At 33.0% G+C, this 12,490-nt stretch overlaps 1 protein-coding gene across 1 annotated transcript in view; it reads left to right on the top strand.

Moving 5' to 3' along the window:
• The window catches only part of C5H1orf185 (chromosome 5 C1orf185 homolog), a 50,238-nt gene extending 39,363 nt beyond the window's left edge, over nucleotides 1-10,875 (top strand). The window contains exons 3-5 of the mRNA XM_078071779.1: nucleotides 254-389; nucleotides 8,069-8,105; nucleotides 9,552-10,875. Coding sequence (XP_077927905.1) covers nucleotides 254-389; nucleotides 8,069-8,105; nucleotides 9,552-9,946 — 568 coding nt within the window. The 3' untranslated portion in view covers nucleotides 9,947-10,875. The remainder of the gene's footprint in view (nucleotides 1-253; nucleotides 390-8,068; nucleotides 8,106-9,551) is intronic.
• Nucleotides 10,876-12,490: the final 1,615 nt, after the last annotated feature.

Here is a 12,490-nt window from a genome sequence, read left to right as displayed (position 1 = left end):
AAATAAATAAAATAAATAGTTAAGTTTGGAATGACTGCATAAGAAGTAGCTTAATTTACATTCTATGAATAAAATAGGTGTAGTGAAATCAGTAACATATGAGAAGGGAATATATATGTTGATTGGTGTTTTAAAAATAAATATATAGTAATTCTGATTTTAAACCTTTATGTATAGCTATTGGAAATAATAATTTAAGTGATTTATAATGGAACTCATGTTTGATAATAATTCTCTATAAAATATTTTTCAGAGAAATATTTCAAAATTCCAAATTTAAAGCAACTGATGAGAGATGCAGGCAAAGATCATTAAAGGGAAAGATTAAATCTCATTCTCAGTGTATCTTTATTTCTCGAAATTTTCATACTGGAGGATTCCAATCACAGGTAGTGTATGATATTTTATAGAAATATTTTCAAATAATTTATTTGATACCATGTCATTAACATTGTTTGAAATTGTCATTAACATTTAAATTTGAAAGACAGAGTATCCACTGTTATTTTTAAATTTGAGAGATAGTAACATGGAGCTAAATTTAAATTACCCAGACTAGTTAGTTTTTATATTATAGGAAACTGAAAAACTAAAAGAAAATGCTTTTGTAGTTGTTTCTCTATATCTCTAGCTTAAGAACCTATATTCCTCAGATTGGGATTATTACAGGGATGAAGATAAATGGCATAAGAAAAACAAAGCAAAATTGCCAGGCCCATCAGAGGAAAGCGATTTGGAAATAAGAGGATATTCAGATAACCAAATAATCTAACAAAACCAACTAACTGAAATTAAGTAAAACTTAACAAGGATTTATTAAGACTTCATTATATTCTAAGCTCTGAGAACCCCCAGTTAAGGATGGTAAGATATGCTAGTGTAGTACAAGTGGGAAAGGAAGACACATAATTAACTTTCTGTTATGTGGTGTCAAAAGAGTGTTATATGGACAAAGTAAAACAAGGGGGAGATACCAGTAGAAATGTAAAACTATGATATAACTAAACAAAACAAATATTAGTGGTTTATAGTATCATCATTATTATTATAGCATTAATAAATAAATAGCAGCAAATTGATAAGATATCAAAGTTTCATTATACATATTGAATATTGAACTCAAATTGAACTCAGTGTTCATTTGTTGAACAAATATTTTTCAAGTGCCTTAAATATGACAACACTAGGTTTGGCACTGAGGCTACATAAACAAATAAGATATGAGTTCAGACCTAGATGAGCCCAAAGTTAGTAGAGAAGAAAAACATATAAGCTAAAAATTACATCATAATGTGGTAAGAGCCACAGAATTGAAGAAGTGCAGACAAGGGAGCATAAATTGAGGAAGGCTTCACAAAGAAGAAATTTTTAGCTGGATTTTGAGGAAGGAATGTAAGTGTGCCAGGAGGAAAGAGAACACAGGACATTCATTCTATGTTCAAAGGCTTGCAGCTATGAAAGTAAGTAACATATTCAGTAAAATTCTTACAGTGTTTGGGGCCTAGGGTTCATAGAGAGAAGTGGTGGGGAAAGATCCTGGAGATGAGGTTTTGAGAAACCTCATTTACAGCCTAAGGATTTTGGATTTTACTCCATAGGCTTTACAGATCCACTGGAGGCATTATGGGATTAGGGTCAAGAGCATAGACTGTGGAGCCAGTTGATGCAGGTTAGAATCCTGGCTCTACCACTACTAGCTGTATAATCTTAGGCAAGTTACTTAACTTCTGTGTGTCTATTTCCTCATCTGCAAAATGAGGATGATTTTATCTCCATAGAATTGTTATGGGAACTAAATGAATTAGTATGTAAAAAACACTCAGAATCATGCCTGGCCACATAGTGAGCACCATACAAGTTTACCATTATGATTACTGGGGGGTTTTAAGCAGGTGGGCTTAATGATCAAATCAGTTCTAAAGATTAATAGTTCTTTCAAATGAAGGGTTGTTTGAAATTGAGATTGCATTGCAGAGAAAAATGTTTCTATGTATGTATTTAGTATTAATTGAATTTACTGAGTACCCAACACATCTAGGCATTTTGCTAGGTACTGTAGTATAATGATGTCTTTATACCTAATGATAGATACAGACATAATGATATCTTCATACCTAATGATAGATACAGACAGATAATTACAAAAATGTCATGAGTACTATGATGGAAGAAGTACATATATAGTAGTACTGTTTAACTGTTTATTGTTCATTCAGCAAATACCTAATAAAGGCTTATATGCCAGGCACTGTTCTAGGCACCTGGAAATTTGGTAGTGAACAAGGAAGACAAGAGTCCCTATTCCCATGAGATTTATAGTCTAATGGGAGAGATAAATAATACACAAGTAAATATAAAATATTAGCCAGAATTCTTGATAGTGATAGGAACCTCATTCAGAAAAAAAGATATTATAAAACATAGTATGAAAACATGGTATGAAAAGAATAAGGTAGTGCCGACTTCAGCCACAGTCAGTTTCGGTACAAAAGGATTCTTTTTCATATTGCCCCTCTTTTTTTCTGCCTGTGTAGTGGCCTCTTCCTCACCTCCTAGAGACAGACAGGCAGGAGGATGAAAATTATAACAAAAGATATGGCTTAATATTTAGAACTACAGCTTCATTTCTAAAAAAGCGTTTATTGTGAAATACAGCATATAAACAGAAGAGTACCCATAAACAATTTAAAGACTAAACCCACCACCCAGAATAAGAAATAGAATATTACCAGTACCTTTGAGATGTCCTGAGTCTTCATTTATCTCTTACAGTCTGTACCCCCACCCTTCACTGAAGGACCCATTATCCTGTAATTGCAGTTAACCATTTCTTTGCTTTTCTTTATGGTTTTACCACAAATACTATAGATCCTTGAACAATGTATTATTAAATTTTACATGTTTTTAGACTCCATGTCTAATATACTCTTACCTTTTTGTGCAACATTATGTTTCTGAGATTCATCCAGGTTGGTGCATATACCCATAGTTCATTATAGACTTTTTTATAGTATTCCAATGTATGAACAGATCAAATGTATGTTTTGCAAATAATCCTAAAATTAAAAGACCTCAAATAGCCAAAGCAATCTTGATAAGAACAAAAATGGAGATATCACAATCCCAAATATCAAGATATTCTACAAAGCTGTAGTAATCAAAACAATATGGTAGTGGCACAAAAGCAGACATGTAGATTAATGGAACAGAAGAGAAAACCCAGAAATGGATCCACAACTATATGGTCCACTAATTTTCGACAAAGTAGGAAAGAATATACAATGGAAAAAAGATAGTCTCTTCAACAAATGGTGTTGGGAAAACTGGACAGCAACATGCAAAAGAATGAAACTGGACCACTTTCTTACACCATACACAAAAATAAATTCAAAATGGTTGAAAGACCTAAATGTGAGACAGGAAACCATCAAAATCCTAGAGGAGATCACAGGCAGCAACCTCTTTCACATTGGCCATAGCAGCTTCTTACTAGACATGTCTCTGGAGGTAAGGGAAACCAAAGCAAAAATGAACTATTGGGACTTCATCAAGATTAAAAACTTCAGTGTCATATCTAAAACCTTTCTCTAATCTAAGGTGTAAAGATTTATGCCTATATTTTCTTCTAAGAGTTTTAATAGTTTTAGCTCTTATATTTAAATGTTTTATCTATTTTGAGTTAGATTTTGATATGGTGTGAGGTATGGGCCCAACTTCATTCATTTGCATGTACATATCTGGTTGTCCCAACACCATTTGTTGAAAAGACTATCCTTTCCCCAATGATTGTCTTGGAACACCTGTCAAAAATCAATTGACTATGAATGTGAACTTTTATTTCTGGAATGTCAGTTCTATTCCATTGATCTATGTATCTATCCTTATATCAGTATCACATCTTCTTAATTATTGTAGCTTTGAAGTAAGTTTTAATTTCAGGAAGTTCTCCAACTTTTTTTTTTCATGATTGTTTTTGCTATTAAGTTTTACATTTTATATTTCTATCTTTGATCCACTTTTAGTTAATTTTTTAAATAAGGTATGAGGTGTAAGTCAAAATTCATTTTGGGGACTCCTGATGTCTAATTGTTCCAGCAGTATTTATTGAAAAGGCTATCCTTTTTACATTGAATTGCTTTTGCAACTTTTGTCAAAAATCTGTTGGAAAAATATGTGTGGGTCTATTTCTGGATCTCTGTCTGTACTGCTGACCTGTGTGTCTATTTCTACCAATACCACACTCTAGCTACATAGTAGGTCATAAAATTGAGCAGTATGGTTCCTCCAATTTCATTTCTTTGTTAATTTTTTTTTAGATTTTATTGTTTTTTTGCCTGTTCATATAAATTTTAAGATAAATTAATCTCTAGCTACAAAAAATCTTTGAGATTGTGATGGGAATTACATTTAGTTTATAAATAAGATTGGAGTGAATTGCCATCTTTGGCAATTGATATTTATATTGATCTGTGTTCTGTGACCTTTATAAATAAATTTACTTATTACTTTTAGTAGTTTTTTTTTGTGGACTCCATAGGGTTTTCTTCAACACAATCATATCATCTGTGAAAAACATCAATTTTACTTATTTTCTAATCTTTATGCTTTTAATTTTTTATCTTGTTTTACTGGGTAAGGCCTCACGTATAATGATGAATAGAAGTGTCGAGAACAGTTATCCTTTTTATATCCCTCATCTCAGAGAGAATACATTCAACTTGTCACCAGTAAGTAGAAGGTTAACTATGGAATTTTTGTAGATGCATATTGTCAGGTCAAGAAAATTCCCTTCTATTCTTAGTCTAATGAGAGTTTGTTGTTTCTGTTTTTTTAGTCATGAAGTTTGCTGAATTTTGCCAAATGGTTTTTCTGCATCTTTTGACATTGTTCACATGGATTTTCTCTTTTGTTAGTGTGAATTACATTGAATTTCAAATGTTAAACCAACCTTGTATTCCTGGAATAAACCCATTGGATTTGATTTACTGATATATTTTAAGTCACTTTTGCATCTGTGTTCTTGAGGGACATTATAATTTTCTTATCTTATAATATCTTTGTTAGACTTTTTAAAGAATTTATTTATTTGAGAGAGAGAGAACAGGAGCAGGGGGAGGAATAGAGGGAGAAGCAGACTCCCCGCTGAGCAGGGAGCCCGATGCCGGGCTCAATCCCAGGACCCTGAGACCATGACCTGAGCTAAAGGCAAACACTTAACAGACTGAGCCACCCAGATGCCCCTCTTTGTTGTTAGATTTTAAAATCACAGTTATTCTGGTCACAAAATAGCTATGAAATGTTTCCTGCTCCTCTACTTTTTGAAAAATTTTTGTGTATAATTGGCAATACTGCTTTCTCAAAGGTTTTCCTAGAATTCAGCAATGAGTTCATCTAGGTCTAGAGTTTTCTTCCAGAGAAAGTTTTTGACTATAAATATAGGACCTTTAATAGATATTTAAATGTTTTATATTGTATGTTTTAGAAATTTATGTTTTTCAATGAATTTGTCCATTTAATCTAAGTTGTTAAGTTTATTGGCATAAAGTTTTTAATAGTATCCACTTATTATCCTTCTAATATCTGTAGAATCTTTAGTGATGGCACTCATTTCATTCCTGATTATATCCTAAATCAGTCTTGCTAGAAATATTCAATTTTATTATTCTTAGACTTTTCTTCTTTTATAATATAAACATCTAATATTTAAATTTTCCTCTAAGCATTGCTTTTGCTGCATCCCACAAATTTTTATGTTTTGTTTTCATCATTGTTCAGTTCAAAATATTTTAAAATGTCCTTTTGTCATCATCCATGATATTGACATTTTTGAAGAATACAGTCAGTTACTTATAGATCATAGACTCATTTTGACTTTCCTTGTGATCAGATTCATTTTATCACATCTGAAGACATACAATGTTCATCTGCTTTTCACTAATGATTTTAGTTGATCACACATGATGTCTATTCACCCATTGTATTATTCCTGTTTTTACCCTAGCAATTAAATAACCTGTGTGATGACACTTTGAACCAAGTAACCATGAAAATATCTTTCTTCATCAAACTCTACTTACCAGCTATATAAATTATTCTTGCCTGAACTAATCTTTACAAAACTGTAGCAAATAATGTTTTTCTAATTCTACTACTTCCATCTTCCATTTGGCTTTCTACTATAAGAAAAAAGCTCTCTGTCTTTATTATCTGTGTAGACTCATGGGTTTCTGTGTTATTCAGCAGATGATAATCCATTACTATACTTATTTTGATGCTCAAATTTTCCCAAATTTAACCAGTGGGAACCCCTTCAAGGATGTTTCCCTGTCTTTTTTTTTTTTTTTAAGATTTTTTTTTTATTTATTCATGAGAGACAGAGAGAGAGGCAGAGGCAGAGGGAGAAGCAGGCTCCCTGAAGAGCAGGGAGCCCGATGCGGGACTTGATCCCAGGACCCTGGGATCATGACCTGAGCCGAAGGCAGACGCTTAACCGACTGAGCCACCCAGGCGTCCCCCCTGTCTTTTTTTATATGTCCCTGTCATTTTTTGAGCCCTTACTTCTGGAATTATAGCATCATTTTTAATAGTTGGAAGAATATTGATTGTACTACTATCTATGTATCATAATACATTTAAGTATTTCTTTTAGAATTTTAAGTGACAGACTTTAAAAATGCTTAACAATGTTGTAAAGAACATTCTGGTAACTGAATATTTACATAAATCCAAAATTATTAACCTGGCATAATACATTTCTAGAGTAGATTTGTTATATGGCCCTCCAGAAAAATTCTACCTATTTATAAGTAGCAATATGTAAGAATGTTTGTTTTGCTATTCCCTTAAATTTGGGTGGAATTTCAATCAGTCTAGGGCCTTATTCCGTGGTCCCCAGACCAGCAATCTCATCATTACCTGGGCGCATCTGTTAGAAATGCACAATCTCAGACCCCACTCCAGACCTACTGGGTTATAATCTGCATTTGAACAAATTCCCCAGGTAAAATATAGGGACATAAAAGTCTGAGGGGCAGCGTTCTAATATAATTTATATAGGAGTCATAAATTGAATCGGTCCTAAGTCCAGGCAAGGTAAGTCAGGAGACTATACTGGCATTTATATTAATAAAAGGTAAAAGTGACAAATAAGTAAAGTTGATTGTGAAAAAAGTACTTATGTGTTATCCTATATACATATAAGACATATATGAAATATATATATTATATACATAATATATATACACACATACACATACATACCCTATATATATGTATATCTTAAGCAAACCATTTTGGGGGATAGGACAATGCAGATCAGCATGGAGTACTAACACTGTTCTCCTAAAACACAAGAAGACAATGTTATTATCTCTCCAGCCTCATCTTCACCCACTCCATCCCAAACACCCTATGCAGTAGGAAAACCTGAATCAGAACCACTTGCAGAGTGTGTTACAATGGATATTCCCAAACCCCTCCCAGAGAATCTGTTTTAGTAGGGTCTGATATTATGCCCAAGTATCAGCATTTTAATAAGCACATCAGGTGATTCTGATGCCCTGGAGTTTGAAAACTACTACACCACGACACTTCCCAGAACACATATGGAATATATTGTTTGAGCAACTGTTTTATTTGCTTCAAAAGAATAGCACATTTTTATAAAAGTCTTCAGCCAGAATTCACTTTTTTGTTGTTGTTGGTTAATGAAATGAGTAAGTCTAGGAATTCTAACTACTTTTTTAGACCTCTCTAGTTCTAATCAAGTGACTCTGAGTTAGTGAGGAGGGGGAGAAATAATCCTTATGAACTCTATTTCACCCTTTCATTCCCTATCCTGAGACTGCCTTCTTGAACCAATTCACATTCTTTCCAGATGAGACCTAAACACTTTTTTTTTCTGTCAGTATGTTTTGGTGAAATAAACTCATCGTGGAAAAAAAATTCCATCAAAAACTTATTATGAAGTTAAAATATATTATTCTTATATAAATATACATTAAATATATTGAACAAATTACATAGAAACCATTCAGTTTTTTAAATACAAATAACTTTTTTTATATAGGAGGAGCAAAGAAAAAAGGAAACAGCACATATAAAAGGTAATTTTTCTCAACAATTTATTAGAAGAAATCATAATCAACTTAAAGCAATTTGCATCTTAAAGAACCAAGAGGCCTACCTAAATGTTATCTAAATATTGTTTTAATATTATGGAAATTCAAGGGAAACATTAATGTATTAGTATGTGCGTGGGCATATATTTCTTAAAAAACAAGGCTTGCAATGTCGCATCTTAAATTAAAATGTGAAATTTAAATTTTTGTTCCTTATTTATACCCAAAAGTACCATTGTCAGGGGCACCTTGGTAGTTCAGTGGGTTAAGCATCCAATTCTTGATTTCAGCTCACGTCATGATCTCAGGGTTGTGAGATCAAGCCTGGCGTAGGGCTCCATGCTGGGCATGTAGCGTGTTTAAATTCTCTCTTTCTCCCTCCACTCGTCCCCTCCCTCTCTCTCTCCCCATCTCTTAAAAAAAAAAACAAAAACAGAAGAAGTATCATAGTCAATGCCATATGGTAATCCTAGAGGGTCAAAAGACATGGGTATTTTATAATCCTTTAGATACTACATATGATGTCTTAGTACCTCAAAACATTACCGTCCTACGTAATATAAGAAATGTTGGATATATAAAATATAATAAGGTATTTAAAACAGCTTTAAAAATTAATGTTGTACATTAATTTCAAAAGTCAATATGTTAAAAAAAGTCAATATGTAAAATATTATAAAAGGTACTTAGGATACTATATAGTGTGATATTTTCTAAAACTTAACATTTTTAAATATCAACTGTGCAGCATAAATAATGTAATAATTGGAGAAGCATGAATCTTAGAGTACTAGAAGTCTAGGTGAAGTCTGTTGTGTATCTGATTTGTGGTGAGTCATCCATCTCTAAATCTCAGTCTTCTCCTTTATGAAGTGGTTCTAATAATAACTTCCTTGAAAAATTATTGACAGGATAAATGAGATATGGAAATATATCAAACTGCTTTGCATATTGTAAGGCACTCTAAGAATATTAGTTGTTACTTTAATTGGTGTAAAGCCAACCCATAGGCCCTTCCCACTGTGGACCAAACATTTTGTAATCTGCCTGCTTACAGAGGCATGTATTTTTTTAATTTATTTTTTAAAAATCAGGCAATACTTATCTATAAATATTTAAGAAACTATGTTTTCTGATATTAAGGGACATTCCAGAACTGAGCCTTCTAGCCTATTTAAAATCTCCTATTAAAGCAGATTGATTTTATTTAGAATAGCCTTTTCTAGTCTTCATTATTGTGAAATTGTTAATCCCCAGTTACATATTTAACATTGCACAGATGATGATAGCAACTCAGAATTTTCACTATTGCATCCTCCTGTCCATTTTAACCCTAAAAAGTCTGAATTTGAAAAAGAAATATTGTCCTTATAAGTAAGATTTGGCTGATGAATATGTAATATTCATAGTAAATCTAATTTTCTTTTACAGTAATAAAAGATCACTCTAAAGATGAATTCTGCCTTGCAACAAAAAAGGTCGTTTGTGATCCCTCAGAGACTAGCTCGGCAACACATCCCAGCAGTGTTACCTTAAGCTTATCAACACTACCATCTGATTCTTATTACAGCCAAAGTATAGAAGCAGCTGATGACTGGTTTTCTGATGATACTCTAGCAAAAAAGAGCTCTCCAATTCCTTTTCTCAGGGAACCTCTAATGGAAAAAGTATTTTCATACCTGTCAACAATTTCATTAGAAGATTGTACTGAAAATGTACTGAATATGACACTTTATGATGATCAGAAAGATGACAGCATTAAGGAAATATTTTCACGAAGAAATACAGAGGTTGAAATACAAAACCTTCAACATAATATTGAATGACTTTTTTCTTTTGAAACATTGTATATACTGAAGTGATGGAAAGTTAAAACTGAATTACCAGCTTCTGAGGCTCTTAACATGTCCATACTATTACTTGTTCGTTACCATAGAGTGGTCCTACTTCCCTTGCCAATTCTTATTTCTAGAAACAAAATTACAGGAAGCAGTAGAGTGACATCATGAACATTAAGCTTAACTCCTTGTATCTCATCAAAGGACATAATAAATAATATGAATGTATTTCAGCATACAAGAGAAATACTTTAAGAAATCTTCAGCACAAATAGACTTTTGAATAAAACATTCACAGCATTTCCTTATACTTCTGACATTTTCAATTTTATTTCAATATGGGTAGGGCTGGGCAGAATATTTCCATCAGCTTTTCTGAATTTTAAATACATAAATTTCCTATCATTCAAATTTTATTTTGTCATGATTTTGGTAAACAATATAATTTTGCTCTTCTAGGGGAGCCTGGAACACTGAAGAATCCAGAAAATAATTTTCTTTGCCCTTTCCTATGTCTGCTTCTCAGAATGGTTTCCCAATCCTTACTCCACTATGATGGAAATGTCGGCAGCTATGTTCTTAAGCAGCTGATTCAAGCTAGATGAATCAGAGTTCCTCTCTAATCTGAGAAATCCTTTTTTTTTCTTTTTTACATATTTTTATCATTTTATTAGGAATAATTCCAAATGGGTTATGAAGGAAATTTACTGAGTTTGATGAGTTTTCCAAAACCTCTTAATGAAGATAATCTGAGAGACCCTTGGTCAGATTTCTATGTTTGGTCCTGAGGAATTTCTGAAATCCACCATGTAATTAATTTTTTTTCCCTTTCTCCTAAATACTCTCCATGTAATCAGTCTCTCCTTTTCTTTCTTTCTTGGAAAATGATTAAACATAATATTAATTTTTGTGCTTAAGTTACTCATGCCAGCACTTGTGCTTATCTTCCCAAGAGATAAATCATACCTATTACAATAAATGAAAAAAAATTTGTCTCAATTAAGGTAGTAGCATTACCCATGTCTATTGATTCTGTCCCATGGGAAATATTAAAAAAGATTAGAACACCTCTCTCTTCTGAACCACCTCATTGTTTCTACTAGTTACTGGTTGTGAGAACATCTCTCTAATATCCACTCCTACATCTAAATAAGCTATTTGAACTCAGGGTCTGTAAGGAACAGCATATATATAAATTGTTCTCTGTCTCTTGGTGTCCCAGAGTCCGTCTTCCTATCCCAGAAAAGTCATCTCTAATTTGGTAAGATCTTAAAACTTTCCTAGGAATTTGGGATTGAAGATAAGAGAGTCTAGCTTTGATCTGATTAGTCTCTGGAATAGAGGAAACAAACTTGGGAGCTATGGGCTGCCATGTCCCACCTTGTGGTTTGGGAAGGAAAAATAGTAAATCTGCAGTGAGAGAGCAGTGAAGCACTTGCAAAGTAAAAAGCTGAGATGAGAGATCAGGAGAATGTGATTCCTGCTTTCTAATAGTCCTCCATTTCCTTGTTCCAGCCCTTCATGAAGCCTGCCCTTGGCTTGGTATGGCACCCTTGTATCCTAATAATAAATCCCCCTGTTTGATTAAGCTAGCAAAATTTGATATTTATTAGTGTCCTGTTTTTAACTGTTGTTCTGGGCTTTGGTAAGGTACCCTTGTAATTTTATAATAAATTATCCTTTCTGCATAAAGTAGAAAGAGTTTTGTTTCTGTTACTACGACCAAAGCATCCTAACCAAATTTTTGTCATTACAAATGAGAAATAAAGAGATCTATGCATATAAAGTAATTGTTATATTATCATAGAATAAATTGAATTTATTTCTCAAAACCTAACACATTTACTTGTTTATGAAAATGTTATTCTATATCATAGCTGTATAATTGTTCTCTTTGAAAAGACTAATGAGCAGTACACATGAAATTAAACCAGTCTAAAATAATCTTATTTTCAAGAACTGTGAAGGATCTGAGATTTCACCATTCATGCCCTCTGACAAGTTAGCCTTCAATAGTTTTGTGTCTCTTGGGTCAGTGACAAAGGACAGTTTATTATTCATAGCAGTAGCAAGGGTAGCTTTTGAAAGAGGCTGACATCCACAGAATGGATCATCTTGTCCACTTAATTATTAACATTTCTTCTGATATTGCTCTTTGGGGAACATTTACTTGAGACTCACTTATATTCATATTCTGTGCCCATTCAGAGAAACTTACCCACATATATCATTCCTAGACTCCTTGTCACTAATTTCCAATTGTATTCCTTACAAGTCCCCAACCATTCAGCCAAACCATTACCCACTGCCAGTGAATCAGTAAAAATCTATATCTTGGAACATTTATCCTTCCAGGCTATACAGCTAGGTCACTGCTCAAAGTTATGCTTACTGAAATTTTCACCACTGCCTACCAAGGCCATACATGAGCAGGGCTCTGGTACTCCAGCTGTGAACTTTGAGATGATGCTGGCATATCATGTAGAACTGTCTGAAAATCAGGCTCAAGTATTTTTTTTCTCAGTCAAATGA

Source organism: Halichoerus grypus, chromosome 5, assembly GCF_964656455.1.
Source record: "Halichoerus grypus chromosome 5, mHalGry1.hap1.1, whole genome shotgun sequence".
NCBI lineage: Eukaryota > Metazoa > Chordata > Mammalia > Carnivora > Phocidae > Halichoerus > Halichoerus grypus.
Note: the sequence above shows the minus strand (reverse complement) of the source record. Positions and strands in the feature narration are given on the sequence as shown.